The sequence below is a fragment of the Salvia hispanica genome, chromosome 3 (genome assembly GCF_023119035.1).
Source record: "Salvia hispanica cultivar TCC Black 2014 chromosome 3, UniMelb_Shisp_WGS_1.0, whole genome shotgun sequence".
Lineage (NCBI taxonomy): Eukaryota > Viridiplantae > Streptophyta > Magnoliopsida > Lamiales > Lamiaceae > Salvia > Salvia hispanica.
The window spans coordinates 39,470,958-39,495,224 of NC_062967.1; the positions used below are offsets into that span (position 1 = coordinate 39,470,958).

At 36.3% G+C, this 24,267-nt stretch overlaps 4 protein-coding genes across 9 annotated transcripts; 3 read left to right on the forward strand and 1 right to left on the reverse strand.

Moving 5' to 3' along the window:
- Positions 1-1,362: 1,362 nt before the first annotated feature.
- LOC125213155 (cellulose synthase-like protein G3) lies at positions 1,363-6,371 on the forward strand. The gene is made up of 5 exons (XM_048113532.1): positions 1,363-1,972; positions 4,327-4,605; positions 4,692-5,141; positions 5,284-5,631; positions 5,706-6,371. The coding sequence occupies exons 1-5, from the start codon at positions 1,397-1,399 to the stop codon at positions 6,252-6,254; spliced, it is 2,202 nt and encodes a 733-aa protein (XP_047969489.1). The 5' UTR covers positions 1,363-1,396; the 3' UTR covers positions 6,255-6,371.
- LOC125213157 (bZIP transcription factor 16-like) lies at positions 6,349-10,994 on the reverse strand. Of its 6 annotated transcripts, none has more exons than XR_007174878.1 (14): positions 10,617-10,865; positions 10,031-10,148; positions 9,886-9,939; positions 9,725-9,799; positions 9,455-9,610; positions 9,305-9,364; positions 9,008-9,177; positions 8,636-8,690; positions 8,293-8,329; positions 7,919-8,205; positions 7,150-7,227; positions 6,939-7,064; positions 6,584-6,726; positions 6,349-6,498 (listed from the first exon to the last, which is right to left on the reverse strand). XR_007174878.1 is itself a non-coding variant. In XM_048113534.1 (14 exons), exons 3-14 carry the CDS (start codon positions 10,103-10,105, stop codon positions 6,643-6,645), a joined length of 1,257 nt encoding a protein of 418 aa, XP_047969491.1. In that variant the 5' UTR covers positions 10,106-10,148; positions 10,617-10,727; positions 10,872-10,981; the 3' UTR covers positions 6,349-6,642. The 6 variants fall into 6 exon arrangements, 5 of the variants coding, with proteins under 5 accessions (XP_047969491.1, XP_047969492.1, XP_047969493.1 ...); XM_048113534.1 differs by adding an exon at positions 10,872-10,981 and having other exon boundaries at positions 6,349-6,726; positions 10,617-10,727; XM_048113535.1 differs by adding an exon at positions 10,872-10,971 and having other exon boundaries at positions 6,349-6,726; positions 10,617-10,788.
- Positions 10,995-12,260: 1,266 nt separating this feature from the next.
- LOC125210139 (protein IWS1 homolog 1-like) lies at positions 12,261-15,673 on the forward strand. Its single transcript, XM_048109713.1, is given in 12 exon segments — positions 12,261-12,264; positions 12,392-12,456; positions 12,902-13,009; positions 13,424-13,644; positions 13,726-13,855; positions 13,928-13,990; positions 14,080-14,157; positions 14,393-14,481; positions 14,561-14,629; positions 14,748-14,772; positions 14,774-14,902; positions 15,566-15,673. Coding segments are annotated over 12 exon segments (1,080 nt in total). The 3' UTR covers positions 15,665-15,673.
- A 311-nt stretch (positions 15,674-15,984) lies between these two features.
- On the forward strand, positions 15,985-17,555 carry LOC125216439 (2-(3-amino-3-carboxypropyl)histidine synthase subunit 1). The gene has a single exon (XM_048118148.1). It carries the CDS (start codon positions 16,074-16,076, stop codon positions 17,409-17,411), a length of 1,338 nt encoding a protein of 445 aa, XP_047974105.1. The 5' UTR covers positions 15,985-16,073; the 3' UTR covers positions 17,412-17,555.
- The last annotated feature ends 6,712 nt before the right edge of the window (positions 17,556-24,267 follow it).

Here is a 24,267-nt window from a genome sequence, read left to right on the forward strand (position 1 = left end):
ATACTATTAATATTATCAATTATGTATACCGAATTACCGATGTACGCAGAGCCGTGACAGAACTTGATATCAATTATCAAAGCATGATTAAGAAAGTCCAGATTAGCTTAATTTAAACAATAATATAATAGGAAGGTAAATTTTATACGTTGTGAACACAAAGGGATATGAAAAGGACCATGATTGTTAATAATAGGAACCGTAAACAAATTGAGCTAATTTAATAACTTTACTAAAAGCTTATTAAAAATCTTATTTCAATTGTTTGTTAATTTCTAAATCACTAAATGTACAAATTTGAAAACCGCATATTTTTCACTAAGCAATTAGCGAATAGCAATTTAAAATTTTAACATTAACCATTCTTGGGCAACACCGACAGAAAAAAAGAAAAATATACTATACTATACAATTAAGTTAAAATTAATGGAGCAAAAGACAATAATTGTCAAATCATATTCGCGCCAAACGCGTCATCCGTTGGCAATTTTATACCGGTTCTACTCCCATTGTCCTTGTTTAAAATGTCTTATAACTAGTATGAGTTTTAAAAAGTTATTTGATTTTATTTAGTAAAGTGAATAGAAAAGTCAGTGGAAGATGAGATCTATTTTTATTTATTAATTTTATAATAAAATATGAATGAAATGAGTTAGCGGAATATAAGATCCACTTACTAAATGTAGTACAACTGAAACGAGATATTTATTGTCAGAAGGACAAAAAAAAATGAGACATTTATTGGTGGACGGAGGGAATATCACTTATCCATCATTAATGATCACACAAATTATTCTATTTGCAGTAAAATGTTGTTTCATCCGTTTAGGATTAAATGTCATAATTAAATTTAACGTTGATTTTAAGAAATATTAGATAAAAGAAGTGGGCAGAAAATGTCAACGAAATGTAAATATACTTATAGAGTAAAAGGGATATAGGAGCAATTTTTTTGAAAAATGTGCGAATTAAATTTTAATTCATCAGTGCATACATGTTTACTGCACATGTTATGGCTTATTCTGTATAGTTCAAATTGCATACTTCTTTCGTTCATAAAAAATAGATCCATATATGGATGCGTGTTATGAGTTTTGAAAAATAAATTAATAAAGTAAGATAGAAAATGTGAAAATGTGAACAAAACATTAGAGAGAAATTCTTCATTTTTAAAAATAAAATTATTTTTTGTGGACACTAAACAATTATAAAAAATGAATTATTTTCTTTTTAGTTTGAACCCATGACCTTAAATTCACCACAGCTTCGCGTTGCCAACTACTCTACTGATTATTTTTGATTGATGGATGGAATTTATACTCCTATAAATGAAGACAAATATCAATCCTCCAAAAACAACAAATCGGGAGGCGACAAAAAAAATAGAAAGACAGAAATGAAGAGCGCCACCACAACGCCGCCACTCCACTCTCTCCACCCACTCCCGCGCCGCCACTTCAACCGCCTATTCGCAGCAGCCTACACCGCCGCCCTATCCTTCCTCCTCTACCACCACTCCCTCAAACTCCTCCACTCCACCTCCCCAATCTCCCTCCTCATCTCCCTCTCCCTCCTAATCTCCGACCTTATTCTAGCCTTCATGTGGTCCACATCGCAGGCCTTCCGCATGAACCCGGTCCACCGACACGAGAACCTCGAAAAGGCGCTGGACCGGAGGGATTTCCCGGGGTTGGACATATTCATATGCACGGCGGATCCCTACAAGGAACCCCCAATCGACGTCATCAACACGGCGTTGTCGGTCATGGCGTATGACTACCCGGCCGAGAAGCTGTCGGTGTACGTGTCGGACGACGGGGGATCCGAGCTGACCATGTTTGCCTTCATGGAGGCGGCGAGGTTTGGGAGGCTTTGGCTGCCGTTTTGTAGAGAGAATAAAGTAACACAGAGATGTCCACATGCGTATTTTAGCTCCACTTATGATCTAACCGCCAAGACCCTCGAAATCAAGGTGAGATGGTTAATCATTCGGTTATATGACGGGACATAAATCAAACTTTTTTTAAAATTAAAAGTTTTTAAGTAGAAACGTAAACTATAAATGATGGTAGTTTTTGTGTTCACGATTGGTTAATACTAAATTTACTGATGGACCGAGAACTATTATCTCGTCGTTAAAGTAGTCTTAGTGACTAGTATCAATTTGATTTTAGCAACCACTCAAGTCAATGAATTCTCAATACTAGTACTATATGTTAGTGTTTGTTTCATATTTTTCCATGTTTAGATGTATTGTGGAGTACTATCTTACTAATGGTGTAACCATGTTTAATTATACTGAAAAAGAAAATTTTAAGATAGCCCAAAATTAAATGCTTTCTGATGTGCTATACCCCATCAGTCCATCCGTCTATAAAATAATATGAGTACCGAATCTCATTTTGTCATTTTTGGACGTCCACAATTTAAAGTAATTTTTTTTTAATTTATGATTGGTGGATCACATGCTTCATAAAATTACTACACTCACAAATATATTACTATAAATTACTAATTTGTAAAAGTAGAATTCAAATTTTACTTAACTTTTTAACCAGCTTTCATTCACCTTTCTTAATTTTTGTACTGAATGAAAATGAAATTTTAAATCATTGACGATGAAGCATTGTTTGAATGACTGGCAAGACTAATAATATTCTTGTTAATCTTTATTTATTATTTTTTGGCGTAATCTTATGTTTCTGTTTGCAGGCTGAAAATTATTTTGGTATTTGCCTTAGACTTTGATATGTTTGCCCGAAATAGGCCAAAATAAGGCCTTTTCGATTTTCAGCAAGATCTTGAAAATCATCACCATTTAATTTTAATCGGCGCACTGACTTTGACAGCCCAAGTGATAACACAAGAGATAAGATAACTATTCACATGTTTATCAAACACATGTATTCATCTTCAAAGTTAAAATACAAAGTCTAGGACTAGAGCTGCCCAAGGTTTATCGAACCGGCGGTTACGGTTCCAAACCGAAATCGCGAAAAATATATCGAACCGAAACCGTGAATTTTAGAACCGTGGTTCGGTTCAGGTTCCAAATTTTTTCGAACCGAAACCGCGACCGAACCGCCGGTTCCGAACCGACGGTTTCACGGTTCCGAACCGCCAACACAATGATAAATTTAAACATAGTTAATCCTTATATTAAAACTATACTCCATTAAATAAAACATTGCTGAATGATCCGGTTTATGAGTTTTATACTCTTATATATATAACTTTCATTTTTAGATTTGGTAATATCCGTAGAAACAATAATATGGGACAAAATTTTGTAGCAAAAATAACTTTATAATACTATTTGGAAAAATTGGATGGTAATTTGAAAAACATAAGATAAAAGATAATAAAATAAAAATAACTAAATTACAAGATGGAGTCTATGTTGTATGGTTTATGGTAATAACTTTATAATACTATTTCCGATTTTATTAATTAACATATTTTTTTACGTATGGAATCTATGGAGTATGGATAATTATTAATAAATATTTATCCAACATTTTTTAATAAACTTAGAAGAATTGATTACTTTAAATAAAGTATAATAAATTAACATTAACCAATTGGTTAATGTTGTAGTCTTCAAAATTGATTAGTTTAGTCTTCAAAATTGATTGGTTGACGGTGGGCGATGGCTGCACTATTCAAATTGACTGCACAAAACACCATTTCTTTTATTTTTATTTATTTATTCTTAAATGTTGATTTTAAATTCAAATTGGATCTCATTTCTCTCTATTTTTATCTATATTAAATACTCCTCTCTATCCTTACTTACACTCACCTCATTTTAGTGTTAACAAGAATTTCTCTCTTCAATCTCTCAATTTAATCTACCCATTTCCTTGTTCCAATTTATTTTATAATTTCAAACTATATGGCAAAAAAAAATTAACGGAAAAAACCGTGAAACCGCGAAACCGAACCTAAACCGCTACGAACCGTCCGAAAACCGGCGGTTCTGAACCCTAACCGAAGCCGCCGGTTTTCGAACCGAAACCGAAACCGTGAAACAGCCTCACGGTTCGGTTCCGGTTCCATATTTCCCAAAACCGGAACCAGCGGTTCCGAACCGAAACCGCCGGTTCATGAACCGTGGGCAGGTCTATCTAGGACTAGTACCAAAGAACTTGATTGATCTAGTACAATCCAAATGATTTTTTCTCTAGTATTTCGCATGTTTTTTTTTTTTTTTTTTTTTTTTTTTTTTTATTTTTTTGTAGTGATGCACTTGATAGCTCATCGAATAATTTCATGTTGGAGTAAATTGTGTGAATGAATAACACTTGGAGTATGAAATGGTGATAGATGATGTATGAGAGCATGAAGATGAAGGTGGAAAGTGTGGTTGCAAAAGGTAAAGTGAGTGATGAATACATTTCAAGTGAAGAAGAGAGTCAAATTTTGAATCAATATAGGACCAAAGATTTTAGTCGACAAAATCATCCCCCTATCATTCAAGTGCTATTAAACTCTAAGAAAGATGTGGACACTTGTGGTGAGCCTATGCCAAATCTTGTATACATCTCTAGAGAGAAGAGCAAGGGAAGCCCACACCACTTCAAGGCCGGTGCCCTCAACGCGCTCGTCAGTATTCCATTCTGTTCCGTTCCTATCCCCTTTTCGTGTTACATCTCGTATTTCTCTAACCTTTAATTTGTTTCATGTCGAAGCTTCGAGTGTCGGCCACCATGACCAACTCACCAATCATCCTAACATTGGATTGTGACATGTACTCAAACGATCCCACAACGGCCCAAAGAGTGTTGTGCTACTTCTTGGACCGGTCTAAGCCCACTGGACCAAACTATGCATATGTCCAATTCCCGCAACGGTACCATGGGCTCAACAAGGACGATATATATGCTTCCGAGCACAAGCGCCTCTTTCTAGTAAACTCAATGGGCCTTGATGGTCTAAAGGGGCCCAATTATGTCGGGACAGGATGTTTTTTCCACCGACGGGCCTTCTTTGGAGGCCCGTACTCATACGTACCTCCTGAGGCCCCGGAGCTCAGCCCGGATTATATTGTTGATAAGCCCATCAATGGCAAAGAAGTTCTTGGGAAGGCCCATCAAGTTGCAGGGTGCTATTATGAAAACCAAACGAGTTGGGGTTCCAAGGTAAGGCATGACCTTTTTAGATTGAATTGGTTGAGGGGGCTCGAGCTCCCTCCAACCAACTTCTACGGTTTGTAGCTTCGTACTATGAACTATATTTCTGGCTCTGTCCCTGCAACTATAAAGTATGAATGCTTGAATGCAGATTGGTTTCCGATATGGATCACTGGTAGAGGATTACTACACAGGATATCGGCTTCAATGCGAAGGTTGGAAGTCAGCATTTTGTAATCCAAGTAGGGCGGCATTTTTGGGCGATATTCCTATCACTATAAATGATGTTCTAAACCAGGTGAAGAGATGGTCGGTTGGGCTTTTAGAGGTTGCATTTTCCAAGTATAGCCCACTAACATATGGTTCAAGGACTATGGGTATCTTAATGGGCCTTGGTTATGCACACTATTCTCTTTGGCCCATTTGGTCCATCCCAATCACTATTTATGCTTTAGTACCTTCATTGGCCCTCCTTCAAGGGCTTCCCATTTTCGCCAAGGTACATTTAAGCATCACACTTCAACTAATTGCATTACATGATCTCATACATTTGATGTTTATATGTGTGTTTAGGTTTCAGAGCCTTGGTTCTTGCTATATGCATTTCTTTTCCTTGGATCATACGGCCAAGATTGCTTCGACTTCATATCAACACACGGCACGTCCCGGAGATGGTGGAGCGACCAGAGGATGTGGCTAATGAGGGCGCCTTCGGCCTTCTGTTTCGGAACCGTGGAGTACATAAGCAAGTGTTTGGGTATGGAGACACATGGGTTCAATGTGACTAGCAAAGTGATGGAGGATGAGCAGAGCCAGAGATATGATAATGGGATCTTTGAGTTTGGTGTTGCATCATCACCCATGTTTCTCCCTTTAGCCTCACTTGCCACCTTGAATCTTGTTGCTTTTCTTGCCGGATTCGTTCGCACGTTTCATGATGGAGCGTTCGATACTTTCTTCATCCAGATGTTCATTGCTGGTTTTGGAGTGTTGAATAGCTTCCCCATTTATGGTGCTATGTTTTTGAGGAGGGACAGTGGGAGGATGCCTATCAACACCACCTTAACCTCCACTCTTATAGTAGGAACTCTCTTTGTTCTATTCAACAAAATTCATGTTTGATACATAGGCAAATGATAGTATTGTTATAAGCTAAAGATGAGAATGTTTACAATATAATGTAAGAAAGATTATGAAAAGAATGATCCATATGCAATACTAGGAAGATTATTCTCTCCATATTACCTTTTTCCCATCCAACCATTGTGAGGAACATACAAATTAATAAGAATACCCCTTTTGACAGAATTGGGGGGTAAAGCATGCATATATAAGAGAGCTCAGCTCTATGCACCACCTGTCTTCCCTGGCCATAAAACACTGGTCACACTGAGAACGTCGGATGGTGTCGAAACTAAGAAGGTCAGCGTTGACGAATATTAGCTACATACTACGTAAATATCAGCTTCCCTGTCATGGAAAGTTAGATCAAGCTAACACGGGCCAGATATTACTGAGCATCGTTGTTGCTAGCCCGTTGCTCGCCCCTACTGCACCTAGGATCATCCTCGCCACTAACTTCGCCAAGTCTCTCCTGTTAACCCAATATTATCACTCCCATCAGAAAATAAAATCTTCGGAAATGCGCAAACATGCAGAACAAAATACTTGTCATACTATGGAAAGAGAAACTGATATAGATCATAGCATTTTGCCAGTTCGGAACTTCAAAAGTGCTGAAAACAGCCATACAATGAATGTTTGAACAAAACATTCTATGAACAATTGATTAAAAACTGAAAATACCTTTAAAGATGCATTCTGAGCAACAAGTTGCTCATACTCGCTCTCCATATGTGCCATTTTAGCCCTAAGAGCTGCATTTTCCTCTTTCAACTTTTCAGCACGCTGGGCCAGTTCATCGCATTCCGCCTATACAATGGGAAGAAACCAAAAACAGATTTAAAAATTTGAATTATTATTCTAACACAAAAAAAAGGAGGGAGTTGAGAGTGACCTGCTTCCGCAATCTGGATCTACGAGCAGATTCCCGGTTTGACTGCTTTCTTCTCTGTCTTTTAAGCTCCCTTTCATCCTGGACATTCAATATGCATATACATAGTCAAAGTCTTGGGCAAAATTAATAAATAAACTTAAAAAATGACCACATTGAAGCAAAACCTCATTTTTCCCAAGAAAAATAGTAAGTAGCAAGTTTAGAAGATTAATAAAGATTAAATTTAAATCTATAAAACATATATCAATTAGATGGTGTCACAGTATACAATGTATCAATCACATTGTGAAACAACTAGTATGAAACTGCAGTTTCACAAATCACAAGTTGCAATTATGCAAGACCGAAACCATATGACTGAGTAATTCACTTGATGACACTGAAAATAGATACTCAACTCAAATTGTCAGTTGTAATTCAATCAACTGTCTGAATCTGTTATAATCTATCTACATGTGTCAAGCCAACATCCTATATTCACCCATGCTTTCACAGGTTTAGAGATGAAAATATTACGAGTAGCCTGAAAAAAAGTATCTGCAATTTGTTAGATCAATTTTATGTTAAACCTACAATCTAATTAACTGCAATGATATGCAAAAGTTCATTGCACAAACTTTTTGCTCATTCTCATTCAGGAAACTGAAAGAATCCATCAAAGTGTAGACTTAACTTTAAACTTATCTTAGTTTCTATGAGAACGAACAAGTGTAATTCCTTCTCAACAACAAGAAATACAATGTTTAACAAAAATATGGAGAAAGGGAACCTGAATCCAAAGTTGTGACTGCACATTTTCTCTTGAGGCTGTAGGGGGAATTCCTCCAGCGACTGGAGCAGCAGGGACCTTTCCTCGCATTCCAGGCATAGCACATGATTGGGCACCACCCCAGTAATCCATTCCAATATTTAAGTTGGTAGTGGGACCTGGAACACCACTAACAGCACCCACTGCCGGTGCTGGAATCGGCACCATAGCCATAGCTTGATTTGGTATTGCATGAGATGCACCATTTTGAGAATTATTAGGTGCACCCCTACTCTGAGGTGGTTCAGCTGTAGCAAGATAACAGAAGGGTCAAAGAAAAAAGCTTAAGTAAAATTGAGTTTGCAGAGAAAGAGTAGAACTCCTTAAAAACACACCAGAATCTGGCCTGCCACTAGACTTTTCCTGAGATTCCTGCAATAGGTATCCAAAAATTAATTAAGTAACAGGATGTAAAATAAGAGTGATCTGATAACTGGAAAGCTTTTTTAATAAACCATGCAAATATGATAATTTGAACAGAGAATCAATTCAAGAACCGTGTGTTTTAGCTTAAAATATCTTACGGACACGACAGGCAAAGGCAGACAAAGTTCAAAACTTCAAATGAAAATTAGTTTTTTTCTGATCAACCTATTTTTTGGTATCTTTCTCTAAAACAAATAGCGCACATTCCCGACATTGCATGAAATTAGTGACAACTGTTGCTATGAAACTCACATTTTGAGAATTTTCGTCACTTCCTTCACTAGAACCTTCACTTGCAGTTCCAGCACTGCACATTTTATCAGCAAAGTTCATTGAGATGACAAAGACGCATCATAAAGACAATAAATAATTGTATGTCCTAAAAATGTGGGAGATCAGACATAATATGAGAAATGAGAAAGACAACCAACTAAAAAGAACCTTGATGCCACCAAATAAGTAAAAACAACAGAAAAAAAAAGAATAAAAATGTCTGCCATACAAATGAAATTTTTGTGATAACTAAAGTAACAGAAGGCCGATAGATTGCGGTTTTCCAGAACATAATTTAACTAATTGAGTACCGGTGCATCATCACATAAATGTTCCTCATATTATCTATACCTTTTAGGGTCCGCACCATTTTCTGTGGCACCTGATGTTTTTCCAGGTTCGTCGTTCTTCCCCGTGATCATATTTAAACTGCCCAAACTTCCCTTCGATCTTTTGATAGGCAGTTTTCCCTTTCCCTCAGATGGCTTTCCATCTACCTCCATGTTTCCTGGAACATTGCACTAGATACATTTGGAAAAAATTTCTTATCAGTTTATTGAATAACTTTCTGACTTGGACAACTTAGAAGAACGAACTAAATAACGAGAGAGAGAGAGAGAGAGAGAGAGAAGAAACAAGATGACTCACTGAGGCTTCAGCAATACCATTAGGAGAAGGCATAGCAAAAGGACTAAAAGGATAAGATCCCTAAAATGTTCAAACACAATTGAGAGGGTTATGAGTATCTCTACACAGCATGGTTGTTACATGTGATTGAACAGAAAAAAGATGCTGTACCGGAGCCATAGTCGGATGGGCATATATGCCCCCATGGGGATACATGGCGACGTATGGATGTGGTGGAGTGCCATAGGGTGGAATGAATTGCTGCAAAGACCAGAGTAAGCATGCAACTAAGAAACAAACTATGTTTACAAAGGGCCAAGTAGTGAACTGCAATAAAATCTAGGCAAAGTCAATTCTAACTAACAAGATAAGGGAACATAACACCAATAGGTCTTGGCAATGAAAGATTATCAAATTTTCCATATTGCAAAAGTTTCATACCTGAACTCCCCACATGTAGGGGTGTGCCTGCGGACTCGATGCTAAGAACCCATGTGGAGGCAAAGGAGAATATGTCTGCAGAAAAACAACAATCATAAACATGTTACTATGTTGATATCAACAAAGGATGACCAAGTGAGTATCTCTCATAAAATGTAAACCTGAAACCCAGACCAATCGGCAGGAACTGCACCAGATGCAGAGGAAGTCTGTTCCTGAAAATTCCGAAAGAACATATAAAATTTTTACTCTAATGTACAAAATTCAAACAAAATTGTATATATCAACACAAAGTTCACGTCCAACCTGAGAAGAAGGGGTTTTTGGCTCCTTTAGTTCCTTCCCTTCTTTGGGAGCTTTATCTACATCACTGCCACTCATGATTCAAATTGAACTTTCTTCTAGTTTTGCACTTCAAATCATTCTGTCACAGAAATACCATACACAAATTATTTACTTGTTGGGAGAAAACAAACAAAGTACTAATTTTGATGGGCATGGATTCAATTGCACAAAGCCAATAACTTTTTACATTAAACTAGCAAGCTCTTGAAGCACATGCAGGCCATCTTAGATTAAGATATCAGGCACTCGAATGTTTTTTTAGGTACATAGCATTCACCTGCCAATATATTAAGCCTCATACTAATACACCCTTAAACTAAATTGACATTCACTGAATCCAATTGAGCTAATAAAGAGTTCAAATTTACAATTATCCGCATAAAACTATAATAAATCACACCCCAGAAAATCGTCGGAAAAACGAAACAAACAAAGGATATATATATGCATAGCTTAAAGATAAGAGATTGAATCCAACTCAAATAACTACATAGCTTGTCAAAGACAAGGATTCAAGGTTGCAATAACACCAAAACAATTACTATACCACTAATAGACAAGGAGGCGAAACTCGGTGAATACGACCAGTGAGTCAACTCAGCTACACAACGGCTGGAACAGGAATTCGAATAATTTTGCAATTAAAGAGACGTGTCTCCTACAGAGAGGAAGGGGCACCAGAAAAGAAACCAAAATTCAGGCAATTTTGCGAAATTCAGCTGCAAACAATAAGAAGCCAAATTGGGGGAATGAAGAGAGAGAAAATTAGGGCTTGGTTAGTGAGATCGTCGACATTGCTGACCTGTGTCGTTGTCCCGATGATTAGCAGAGAGAGGGAGGAGAGAGCGCCGATGTGGTGTCCACCGTGGATTTAAGGGTTGATGATTGGATCCAAATCGTGGACTGTTTAACGGCTGAGATGAAGTCACGTACTACCGTAAAAATGTCGCCACATTGAGGTAATTAGCTCTCGGATGGCCCGTTTTTGTAAGTGTGGTCCAGCAATGGAAGAAATTAAAATAAATTCATTTTTAATCACCATTCACCTTTTTATTCAACTAATGCAATTTACAACTTGCTTGTCTTCAATAATGACTTTCATCAATTTTTATTAAAATTAGACGACGAAAATTATCTCAAAAATGTTACTCTCGTTTTTAAGATCTCAAATTCAAGTTTATGAACTGATTACCGATCTCTATAATGCAGATATTACTGTGAATATTCTTTTTAGGGACAACATACGTGAAAATGCAATAAACATTTTATTTCACTTTTACTATTTTTTACGAGTAGACATATATTCAGCTAATTCACTCTACTTATATTTTATTACAAAATTAGGACTCCTTCTGTCTTATAGAAATAGATTATTTGAGTTTAATACGATTATTAATTTGTAACTAATAAAGTAGGAGAGGAGAAAAAAAAATAGTTGAAATTGTGCGTAGATGGTGATACCTATAAAAAATAAAATAAAAGAAAAGGAGAAAAACTTTGCTTCCTATAAATAGATATAGACTATTTGTATGGGACGGATGAATAAGTAAATATGGTTTATTTCTGTGGGGAATAGAGGAGTAGGTAAAAACAGAACTTATATTCCACTAATTTTTTTAAATATTTATTTTCTATAAAATTAAATAACTTGTTAAATTAAAAAAAAAAAAAAACAAGATACTTTTAGGAGGATGTAGTGATGAAATTATGAATAGGATTAAAGTATTTTTGTTTTTGATAATATAAGTTGTATAGTTACGATTTTGACCTTGCCAGCAGCTACATAAAATATTACTCCACGGTTTCCTTTCGTGAAGAAGCCCGCGGATTTTCAAACCTTTAATTTTTTTTTTTTTTTTTTTTTTTGACGTATATATCCGTGAAGAGGCAACAATTCGTTTTCTTCATTTGCTTGATTTCTACCATGAGTCGAGATTATTTTGATTTTCCAGATTTTACCGAAAACTTCTGGTGAAATACACCCCAAACACGCGCATATAAAGACGTACATCTTCATAGGAAACCGCAAAACGGTTACGAGCATTCACACGCAGCTTGTAGCTCTTGTATATGCGCTCGCGTTGCTGTGGGAAGTGTGTTTTCCGAATCGATGATGATCTACGAAAATATCCGGTAAGTATAGTTCCATTTTCGGTAATAATGCAGCTGGTGTTGTAATTTGTAGTAATTGATGAGTTTGTGCATTGATTATTGCATGCCTATATAGCTAGGGTTTTTATGTGCAAATTGAGGTTTTCAGCACTTAGACTTCATAAATTTCGCGATGGATTTTTCACTCTTGAATTGTTCTTTTAAGCTAAGGAGGACTGAGGGATGAGGAAGCTGATCCGGAAATGTGGGACACAGTCGCGGGTGGTGATTCTGAGGTTTGCCTTGTTTTGCCAAATTGGAATTGTTTTCTACATTTAATTTCTTATTTGACTAATGAAGTTAGGCTCTCATGCATTTGCCTCTGTTAATTTGATTTCATTTTGTACTTCCACCGTGTCTATGTGGTTAAAGATGACATCAAAATTTAGGGAGACTGAACTATTTAAGTGGAAAATATCTTTCAGTTTTAGAGTGGGAATGCTTCAGTTGTTTGAAGCCCAAATTAGGATGGGAATGCTACTTTGAGGAGTACTAGTGTTTTTTATGTATATGAACTTAATTTATAAAGTAACTACAATCAAACAATTGAATGTGGTTCCAATGGGTGTAAAAAGCAACTGAACCCATGAGTCAATAAACAAATGGATGTTTGATTGATCTGTTTCTACTTTCTACAATTGAGCAATCATGTTGATTGATTTCATGTCTCATATTTTATAGGAGGATCAAGATGGCGTTAGGACCATGTATGATCATAACTTCATTCATGACAGTGGTGCTCATCGATATGGAAGTGACAATGAAAACTCTCCAAGTCGTGCTCCCCAGGTTTGCTCATCTCCTTTTCTTTCACAGAATTTTTATTTTGTTTTTGTAATCTTCATCTCAATTATAATGTCCATAGGAATTTTAGAAACTAACATTCCTTTTCTCCTGCTAAGAAGGTGGTCCGTTAACTGAAATCTTCTCTCCAGATTGTGTACACCTTTTTATTTGTTTCTCTCCTCCATCCGTGACACTAAGAATCAAATCGGAGACTCTGTGATGAGCTTTTTCCTACTTTTCTATAGCGTCGCTTTCCCCTTACAACGTAGCCAACACTCTGTTAATTTTGCAGGGAATTTCAACTTATATATTTTGGTTGAAATCCTGTATGCATGTGTTTGTTTCTTCTTCTTACTTTAAATTCTTGTGGAATTTGTAATAAATAATTAATTTTGTTTCATGCATGCTATTATGCAGGCTGAAGAAGGAGAAGAATATGCAGAAATAAACGAGTTCTTCAAAATTGGCAAGAAAAGAAAGAAAACTGAAAAAAGTGCTGCCGAGGTTGCTCTCCTCGTTGAAAGTGTTATGGCGGAACTGGAGGTGGTTGCCGAGGAAGATGCTGAACTTAATCAGCAGGGAAAACCTGCCATAAACAAATTGAAGAAGTTATCCCTTCTCACAGATGTCCTATCAAAGTTAGTTGGCTGGTCTTAATTTCTGTTTGTGTCTATAATTTCTTTTATTATAATTGTCTTGCATGGGTTACTTTTGGGTAGAAAACAACTCCAGCAAGAATTTCTGGATCATGGAGTTTTGACTCTCCTGAAGAACTGGCTCGAGCCTCTACCTGATGGGAGTTTGCCAAACATCAACATCCGTGCTGCAGTTCTCAGGATTCTGTTTGATGTATGCATAGGCTACTCTATATTTCTTACGCTTCTGATACTCAGCAGGCTAATATTTGTGCTTGCCCTGCAGATTCCAATTAATTTGGATCAGTTTGGTCGAAGAGAACAATTAAAGAAAAGTGGCATTGGAAAGGTTGGAATTTGCAAGATCAAGTATGACCTGTTTTACTTTCTGCTATAGTGATTGAAGACTAACTAGATGGCTGAGTTACACTTGGGCAGGTCATTATGTTTTTGTCGAAGTCAGATGAGGAGACTACAGACAACCGGAAACTTGCTAGAGAATTGGTTCACAAATGGGTACAATGGCTACTTTTTTTTCTTAGCTTGATTATATTTCTTTTTAAGTTACAGTTTTCCTGTTCAGTTCTCTCTCTCCCCTCTGTTTTTGTTTGGGTGGTGCCTGGGTGGGGGGGAGGGGTTAATTGATTAATACAGCCACTGCTGATAGTAGAACAGAAGAAGTTTGATGAGCGATGTTCATATTTTTGTCATGATGGTTTTTCTAATCACTTTGGTATTTTTATTCATACAGAGCCGTCTAATTTTCAACAAGAGCACAAGGTTTGAGGAGATGAAGAACTTTGAGGATGAAAGAGTTATGAGGCGGCCTACTCTCAAAAAGTATATTTTACTGTTTTCATGAATATTCTGCTGTATCCTATCTGCATGCTGAGCCAATGCCCTTGTTAAATATTTATAGGGTGATGAGTAAAGGATCAGGAATGCCATCTGCAGACTATGACATTGATTTATCAAAAGAATCTCCCAAGTAAGTTGATATGTTTATCTTTCAATTTTTGACATCATTATAAAGCTTGAACCATATACCCTATGTCACCATATATATATGGACTGTGCCACCTAAATTTGCTGGTTTTAATTTGCAGGGGGTTAAAATCTGCCCATTCATCATTCTAATCAGCATGCTTCTAGGCCAGAAGCAATGTTGATGGATTTTTTGGTCCGTCCTCAGTCCAAGGTTGATCCAGATGTAGTGAGAGCTCGGGCTAAACAAGTGATACAAGATCAGCATCGTGCGAAGGTTTGTACTCCTTCCCAGTTTGAGAAAAGTTCATCTCTGAAAACTTATATTTTGCATTCTTGGCATGTCAATACTCTGCACCACAGTAGCCCAAAAATTGGATTTACCAAAATCCGGATATTTTTTCAATTTGGTGCCAATCTTTCTTGGTCATTATTTATCGTTTGTACCTATATGTTCACTTTCTAACCATGATTTTGCATATATATATTTTTTTTATCTTGAGAGTACTACAGTTCAATGTCTCTGCAGATGACATTATTGAACTTCTGTACTACTCATTGCTTGCATATCTCTGGTTATATGCCAAATGTAGAAGCTTTTATTTTCCATTGCCTTTAATTGATAACTTCAATCTTGCCTTCTATAGTATCTGGTAATCACATTTTTTGAGTCACCGAGGCTTGCAAAGTGGGAATATTTTTCTTGTAGTTGCATCAGCTTTTTTACCCTCACTTCCTCGAACATCATGAAGTCAAGGCATTGTTTTTCATTGATCTTGACAACAGTTACTTTCTGATTTTTCGTTGTCGATCATATCATTCTTTATGCTCCTTCTCGTCCTTCATATTGGTGGATATGCAACCGATGGTCATTGCTAATGCTGGTGATTTTGATTGTTCACATTGTTATCTTGATTTGTTAAAATGTTTACGCACGCAGATGAACACGAAGCTGCAGCAGTTGAAAGGGCCAAAGAGAAAGCAGCTACAGGCTACAAAGCTCAGTGTTGAAGGCCGTGGTATGGTGAAATATCTCTAGCTATTGTAATAACTATAGATCAAGGCAGTGACAGTTGTCGTTGTATCTCAGATATAATATCATTGTTCTGACTACTTTTGTATTTTTCCAAGATCAGAGCATTTTAAAAATGTTAATGAAAACTCAAGTTACGCATGATTTCGAAATTCTAATCCATAAAGCCTAAATCTTGAGATGATAAAATAATGATCTTATAGATCAAGAGGATAAAGCAAAGTATGTTAATTATGGCCAAAAATCCTAAAAAGAAATACGTGGAGTATTAAGCCCAAATATTGGTTAATGGGCTTAGTATAAGGCCGAGGGGTTAAGAGTCCAACTCCAAATCCAAGTCATCAGATTCAGCGGGAATTCGCCGACACGCGTATTTCTCATCACACTAACCAATCTCCGGCCGCCGCCGCCGACGATGGCTGAACCAATCGCCTCCAACCAATTAGTGCAGCCTCCTCCAAAACCGCGACCTAAGCGCTTCGTGAAGAACCAAATCCCCGACTCCCTCCTCAACGACGCCGCGCTCAACGCCGCCATCTCCCTCCTCCCAGCCAACTACAATTTCGAGATTCACAAAATTATCTGGCGCGCGCGCTCCTCCAACGCCACCCGCGTCGCTCTCCAGTTCCCGGAGGGCCTCCTCATGTACTCGCTCGTCATCTCCGACATCCTCGCCACCTTCGCCGCCGTCACCCACTGCTTCATCCTCGGCGACGTCACCTACGGCGCCTGCTGCGTCGACGACCTCTCCGCGCGCGCGCTCGACGTCCACCTCCTCGTCCACTTCGGCCACAGCTGCCTGGTACCCATCGATTCCACCACCGTCCCCGTGCTCTACATCTTCGTCGAGATCGCAATCAACACGCGGAAGCTCCTCCACGAGCTCAATTTCAATTTCAGCCCTGATCAGATCAGTAATTTTGTCATGGCTGGAACTATTCAATTTTCCAATGCGATCCGTGTGGTGAAGCCGGAGCTGGAGAAATTAGGGTTTAGGGTTTTGATTCCGCAATCGAAGCCCCTTTCTGCGGGAGAAGTCCTCGGGTGCACTGCACCGAGCGTGAAGATACAAGACTGTGCGGGAAAGGATAATGTGATTATATTTGTGGCGGATGGAAGGTTCCATTTGGAGGCGTTTATGATTGCAAATCCGGATATAAAGGCTTTTAGATATGATCCTTATTTGGGGAAGCTGTTCTTGGAGGAGTATGATCACGTGGGGATGAAGGAGAATAGGAGAAAGGCAATAGAGAGAGCAAAGGGGGCGAAAACTTGGGGTATTGTATTGGGGACGTTAGGCAGGCAAGGGAATGCTGCTGTGTTGAACAGGTTGGAAGGGAAAATGAGGGATAAAGGTTTGGATTTTATGGTGGTTTTGATATCCGAATTGTCGCCTAAGAAGATTGAGCTGTTCGGGGATGCAGTGGAGGCTTGGGTTCAGATTGCATGTCCCAGACTGTCTATTGATTGGGGCGATGCGTTTAAGAAGCCGTTGTTGACATCCTTTGAGGCTGAGATTGCACTCGGGGATTTGCCTGGGTGGTGGGAGAGAAAATTAGAGTCTAGTGACAGTTCAGAATGTGGCCAGAATGAAGGTTGTTGTGGAAATGGCAATATGCAAAAGGGTGTGGATTATCCAATGGATTATTATGCACAGGATGGAGGGGATTGGAATTCTTCTTACTCAAAGAAGCTTGCTCGTAATCGTGGGAAAAAAGATCAGTGTTGCAATGGAAATAGTGTGAGATGTTAAAATATTTGGATGAGATTAAAGATAGAACATCATGTCATAGTTATACCTCAGTTTTCGTTTGTATCTTTTAACATTATTGTTGATATCGGGAATGAGTTTTGTTCCGGCCTATATCCATTTGTTATAAAATTATGTTTATGCTCACTTAATGTTTGTGCTTGAAATTTTAGGACTTGGGATCATATGCTTTCATGTGTTTGCAATGAATACATTGGATGATTTTTTAAGTTTCTGGTGTCTGAATGCTAGTTTTGCTTTGAATTGTGTCTACATTTCAGAGACAATTGCAACATCCAAATTGTATGATAGTACTAATATATGCTATGTCTATGCTTAATTTAGATTGGAATTGGGGTGTGATTAGTGAGAGCTTCAGTCACCTTTTCCACCTGACAAAGTATTTGGCCTTGTTTGTGTTTCTGGGCGATTATGCAGACGATGAACAACTGAGAGTCTTGATTTGTGAAGTTATGCATTATCTCAGTTTTGGGCTTACTTTGCAACAATCTCTTTAGGCTGATCAGGTTGAGTTTAGGTTGCTGTAAATTTGGGAATTGCTTTATGCTGTTTCAAGTTTTTAGAATTTCCAACTCTTTCCATTAAGTGCCTTAATCTATGTTATCTTCATTTCCACTAAGGAGCATGATTGGACAGAAAACCAACCTGGATATGGTCCATTTATGTTTTTACAGTGGTTATCTTCCTAATGTTCTTCTCTGTTGTTTATTTTTTATCTGCTTTTCCCAGATGTTTTGTGAAAGGAAGCTTCTTTCCTTCTCTTGATCAGATTATCAATCAGGCACCCTACAGGCTGATTCCAGCAAACTGGGATCACATCCTTCACACCTGCAGACAACGTCAATATGATGATGATGGTGATGGAGATCGTTGAGAGGTATGCATTATTGCGAAAGCTCAGCTTCTACTGTGCAGAAACGATTCGCTGCGTCTCAGGTATAGTTTGCCTGCATTGTAGCAGATATTTTGTGAGAGATTGGTGGTTGTGGTGTGTGGAATTAAAAATAGATGAGATTGTTGATAGTGATAATGGGAGCAGAAGCATGAGTTAGTGCTCCTAATAGGAATTCAATTCAAGAATCGTTTCGCCGCTTCCAGATTATTTTGCCCTGCTACTTTGCAGGAGATGATTCAACAGAAATGTTCCATTTTTTGAATGAGAAAATGTGAATCAGAATCCACTTTGTGATGAAACATGTGGCTTCCAAGAATTTGTGGTGGCAGCTACTGCTTCAACATCACTTGGATCTATCACTCTCTCTCTTTGTCATGAATATTCAATTGGCTCCACCTTAAATTTGTGACAAAGAATTGTAGCCTTTGGATACTTGAACTAATAACGGACGTGACATCATTTCTTCATTGTCTTTTTCACATTACCACTCAGTGTTTTCTACCAACTGAATTAATCCAAAACATCAGTGTCTTTGCATCTAATCTTCACCAAATCAGCCACTAATCTCTATAAATTTCTGTGGTGCATTTTAAATTAGGGATATGATTTCTTGATATGAAGTTTATTTCATAATACCCTTTATTTTGATTTTTAAAATAATGTTATAACTTATGTATCCAAATACCATCTCGCAAAGTTTGTCATATTTTGACCTGGCACAAGTTTTAAAAGATATAATTAAAAGCAGATTCAAAAAAAAAATTTAGTGAAATATAGATGTATTGTTAAAAATAGTAAAAATGAAATATGATAGAATTTTTTGGGATAGTAGTGGGACTGCGGAGTACTATTATTTTGGATAGATATAAATTAATCAACAAAGACAATCACTCACTACAATTATGAAAAATAGTTAAAGAGGGGAGTGGCGTGCCTCATTTTGCTGCATTTACTAATCACAATGATTTACCTGAGCACAATATGAATTCGATAAATATATAAAGTATACTAGCTTATGGAATTGCTAGAAATGAACCTAGGAATAGCTTTTTTTGAAAGACGGTTTTTATCAGGAAACAAATAGTCAAATATAGTACAACAGAACGTATACTAGGTTATGGAATTACCAAAAAATGAACCTAGTAAGAGCTTTTTAAATAGATCATGGAATTACCAAAAATGAACCTAGTAAGAGCTTATTTGAAACTTAGTTTAAGAAAAGATCATTAAAACAAAATGTCAAAAAATAGTATAGATAGATTGATTTCTTTATAAGTATCAAAATAGTTGTATTATATGCGACTACTAAATTATGAAGATTAAAGTTAGTGTACGAGTTTTATGCTACAGAAAATTTATTTTGTAGAAACAAATGCAAAATCAAAGTAATTAACCTTACCGTTATTATGAAGCAATTTCGCAAATATATAGTACTCCCTTACTTTACATATAAATAAATGAATAAGTAATATTCTATTGTCTAAACTATTTCTTTTCACGAAAATAGTATAACAAGTAATTGCTCAAATAATCAACATTCACAAAGTTATGTCCCATTATCGAATTTGATTTAAATTATAGTATATAGTGTATGATTTGTTGCATTGATAAAATAGATTATATTTTTATTAAAAGAACTCTATATTATTAACTTATCATGTCATATTAGTGATTACGATGTTTTTGTGTTATGTAAAGCAATGTCGTTAATTATTCTCATATAATAATTGTTTTTAATTATTAACGATGCGTGCATATTTGTAACAGACAATTAAAGAGGGGTTATAGCTATCTCATGACTTAAAAATTGATCATATGAAGTTGTGATAAATTGATAAAGGAAATTGACTTAAATAATAAGAGTATATATGATGGTGAAATTTGTTATTCCTGGAAATTTGAGTTGAATCCACATCAAACAAAATTAGGTACACGATGGTACGTAAGCTTCAAAGGTGTGGGGATGGACTAAATGTCCAAATTTGCATACCTCATTCTCTCTTCAATCATAAATATTATGAAAAACATTTAGTCCTTTTATTCATGTCGCGTTTGTGCTGCAAAATGGGTTATGACATATGCATAATTAAGAAAATGGGCACCACCATTTTGTTCTTCTGTTCAATAATTTATTGTTTTTCTTGATTGATTTGTGCCATATTTAGGTCTTGGTTTTGTGCCCTTATTTTCTTGGGAAAATAGATACTATCATATGCTTTTTTTAAACTCAAATCAAACAGTTTTGGTTCATTCAGTATTCGTATTCAAATTTTGGTACGTACTTGAATTCGAATACTATTTTTTTCGGATTAAAATTAGTGTCCAACAAATACTACATTCGATATCGGACACCACAAAAATTTTGAGTAGAGAATTATGACATCAAATAGGCAAAATATGTATGTCAAATGTGTTGTCTAGTGTTAAATGCCTTGAAAGAATACAACTATTCGAACAATGTAGTATTTGTTTCTTTTACTTATCTAGTTTTGAATAAACTCAAAAGATTATAGGTCAGCAAAACTCAACAAATAACGTGAATTCGAACTTCATTTTGTCCATGTGAAAAAATAGATGATGTAATTGTCAAAATTTGGCTATATATAATTGGCTCGTAAATGAACTTAATTAATTTGAAATATGGATCTATCTTTTATGCAACGAATTTTATTGATAATTTATAGTAAAAATATTTATTCAAAAGATTCGAGTCCATTATACTTTATACTAGTTTATACTATACTAATTCACTAATTCTTGCTAAAAGCACTAAGTGTGCAAGTGGAGAGATCTAGACTTTAAAGGATTAAGGACTTTAAAATTTAAATAACTTTAGTTAATCCACCGTCAGAAACAGAAAGTAACTCAATCTTTTAAAGCAAGTCTAATAAAAGGGTATAAAACAATCTTAATCTTTAAATTTAAAATATCCAAATTTGTCCGTTAAACTTAATGGGTGAAACTTTTCATATTCACTCGTGAAAATTGGATGATAACAGTGAACAATATAAATGTAATCTTTCTTGAAATAATTGTATTGTTGGGAATGTGGATGATTCAATCTCAGTGAAATCTAAGTATTACACCATTGTCTGTGATGACTATGGAGCACTTAGTAAAAAATCTTGCTTCCCATTGATTAAATCAAATTATGAATGTTGAATTTTGACCAAATATTTTGGTCATGAATTCATGATCACTTTGCGAGAATAATAAGAGATGTAACACGTTTTACTACGTAAAAGTATTTTCATTTAGATAATAATAGTAATAATAATAAAATAAATGAATTGGAGTTGCTTTACATTTACGTATAACAAAATGATCAAACCACAATTACTACTAATATAGAATAATCCTGGTCCCTTAAAATTTTGGTACGTCTATTATACTTTCCAATTAGACTCTTTTGGTCACTTAAATATTGATCAATATCATTTCCCATTTTAGTATATCAGAGCATCTCCCGCCGCCCTTCCCGACAGACTTCCCAAAAATACCTCCGGCCACATCATAAGAATCTCCCACAGCACTGTCACGTCATAAGGACATCCCACTGCACAGTGGAGAACATCCCCAAGGACATCCCGACGAACTTCCACAATAATAAAAATTCACATATTCACCAAATTAAACAATTTATGGAATTAAACAATTTACGGAATTAAAATTTCGACATAAATACGAGGAAAATGCAACGATTTTATTCTAAAAAAAACATACATATGCGTTTTGAATCTATATAGTTTGCCGCTAGCCAAACGGGGGTCCGGGGCGTGGAGTGCCCCCGACCCGACGGTATGATATGTTTTTGTTTTAGGCCTTCATTTTAACGATAATACATGCGTTAGAGTTTTTAAAAAAATCGTATATATAGAGTTTGCAACGAGCCGTATATTTAGAGTTTGCAACGAGCCGTATATATAGGGTTTGCAACGAGCCGTATATATAGAGTTTAAAAAAAATTAAAAATTAAAAAATCGCATCGGGACGTCCGTCGGTCTGCCACAATGGCGGACGTCTACCCGCCGTCGCGACGGACGTCCAGGGATTGCCGCGGATCTGCCGTGTCCGCAAGGGACGTCTACGTCCGTCTCCTTCACGCCTAATGGCGGACGTCCCCGACGAACGTCCGGCACGCCAGTCTGACGCCTGCCGGGACATCCGGCGTTGGAGATGCTCTTAAAACACTATTTGATTTTTAGACTACTAACTAATTTCCGACCACCACCCTTTATAATTTCTTCACATCATATCAACCTATTTACATAAAAATTTATAATTAAATACAATTCATCTACAATAACTGTGAACCTCATTTTACATTCGTCTACGCTCTTATTTGGAGTAACATTTATTATAATGCATGAAAAACAAATAATCAATTATTTAAGGAACAAATAAGGAAATACTGAAGTTATATTTATATTATTTTTAAAAAAGATGTAATTATTTCACGTAGTATAATTATAATGTCCTTATATATTTTTTATGAATAATTCAGTGTATCATACTATCATGTATGCCGTATGCAAGTCATAAATAGTACTCCTTGTATAACTATTACTCCCTTGGCCCATTAATTGGCATCGGTTGACTTGGTACAGTTTTAAGAAATGTAGTGAAAAGTGAGCGGAAAAAGATAGTGGAATATGCGTCATACTTTTATATATTAATTTTAGTAGTAATAAAATGTGAATTGAATGTGAAATACACTACTAAAATTAGTAAAAAGTAAGGATGCTAGCTAGTGGGGAACAGTGAAAAATGAAATTGATGTCAATTAGTGGGGGACTGAGTAGTAGAATAATTAGAATGGAAGAAGTGCTAGAATTAGTCGCCGTCTTATTTGACTTGCACATGAAAGTTAAATTAGATCATTCTTATTACTACAACTTCTTCCACCATTAAAAATCAGTAGTCCAAACACATTGTCATATGATATGGGTAACTAATCAGAATTGCAGAATTAACTTCTCTCCTCTCTCTCTCTCTCTCAATCCATTGTGCATTTTCCATTTTTATCAAATTAGTTAGACACACACTACATCACTATATATCCGAATTCTGCTACTCCCATTTGGTGCTTAATTTCCTTAGCAACTCAATCTGAAATAGTAGGGTCCCATTAATTATTTATCCACTTTAAACACTTCTGTAACACACCAATGCAAAACCAAATTAGTGACAATCTCACTTTCACTAAGCACTACTACACTCACGCATGTGCCAGATTTAACAACGCTTTTCTCATCAAATCACACTAATCCCTGACTCCTAGCTAATTAAGGTTCTTATTATATACATCCACTCTATCTCCTCCTAATATAAATATTACTACTAATATTTCTACACAATTCCTTTTTCGTTTCTTTCTTCCTAATGTCAGATTTTCTAAAGTCAGCCAATACTAATTACACAATCCTGCTTCCAATTCTTTAATCCTAGAAAACATGCTCATTTTTATACCAATATTTTTTCACACAGTAAAGTAATCTTTATTGCGTGGGATCCCACAATGCAAGGTCAGATAGAACTACTGCAATTCCTCTTTTTTGAGATTTCTCTCTTTAATATCAGTTGAGACAAAGTGGGTAGATGGAAATGCATACATTATACATACATAATCTATAAATGGTAAAACACCTATATCCTACCTACTAACTCATTGCACTCGTATTTTATTTAAAACTAATAAGTACAGTATATATAAGTAAAACTCATATTACACAATTTTTTTTCTGATCACTTTTCTTAATATTTCTCAAAATTGTGTCGCAAAGAAATGAAACTCTTATCATACGGAGGCAGGTCGCAGACACGCACAAGGTCCACCAAAGAAATCCGTGACATAGCTTTTTGCATCATATTATAATGCTTTTGCTTACATAAGATATAAGCGCACTCACTGCACCGATATGCAGTGCTAATGCTTAGATTTGC

What these genes read in the sequence shown, in the direction of transcription:
- LOC125213155 (XM_048113532.1), top strand. Translation starts at nt 1,397, where the DNA reads ATGAAGAGCGCCACCACAACGCCGCCACTCCACTCTCTCCACCCACTC. An exon ending in CCGGTGCCCTCAACGCGCTC is followed by an intron (nt 4,606 to 4,691) that starts GTCAGTATTCCA and finishes TTCATGTCGAAG; the next exon opens with CTTCGAGTGTCGGCCACCAT. An exon ending in AAACGAGTTGGGGTTCCAAG is followed by an intron (nt 5,142 to 5,283) that starts GTAAGGCATGAC and finishes GCTTGAATGCAG; the next exon opens with ATTGGTTTCCGATATGGATC.
- LOC125213157 (XM_048113536.1), bottom strand. Translation starts at nt 10,105, where the DNA reads ATGAGTGGCAGTGATGTAGATAAAGCTCCCAAAGAAGGGAAGGAACTA. An exon ending in CCCATCCGACTATGGCTCCG is followed by an intron (nt 9,365 to 9,454) that starts GTACAGCATCTT and finishes TGAACATTTTAG; the next exon opens with GGATCTTATCCTTTTAGTCC. An exon ending in CTCAGAATGCATCTTTAAAG is followed by an intron (nt 6,727 to 6,938) that starts GTATTTTCAGTT and finishes TTGGGTTAACAG; the next exon opens with GAGAGACTTGGCGAAGTTAG.
- LOC125216439 (XM_048118148.1), top strand. Translation starts at nt 16,074, where the DNA reads ATGGCTGAACCAATCGCCTCCAACCAATTAGTGCAGCCTCCTCCAAAA.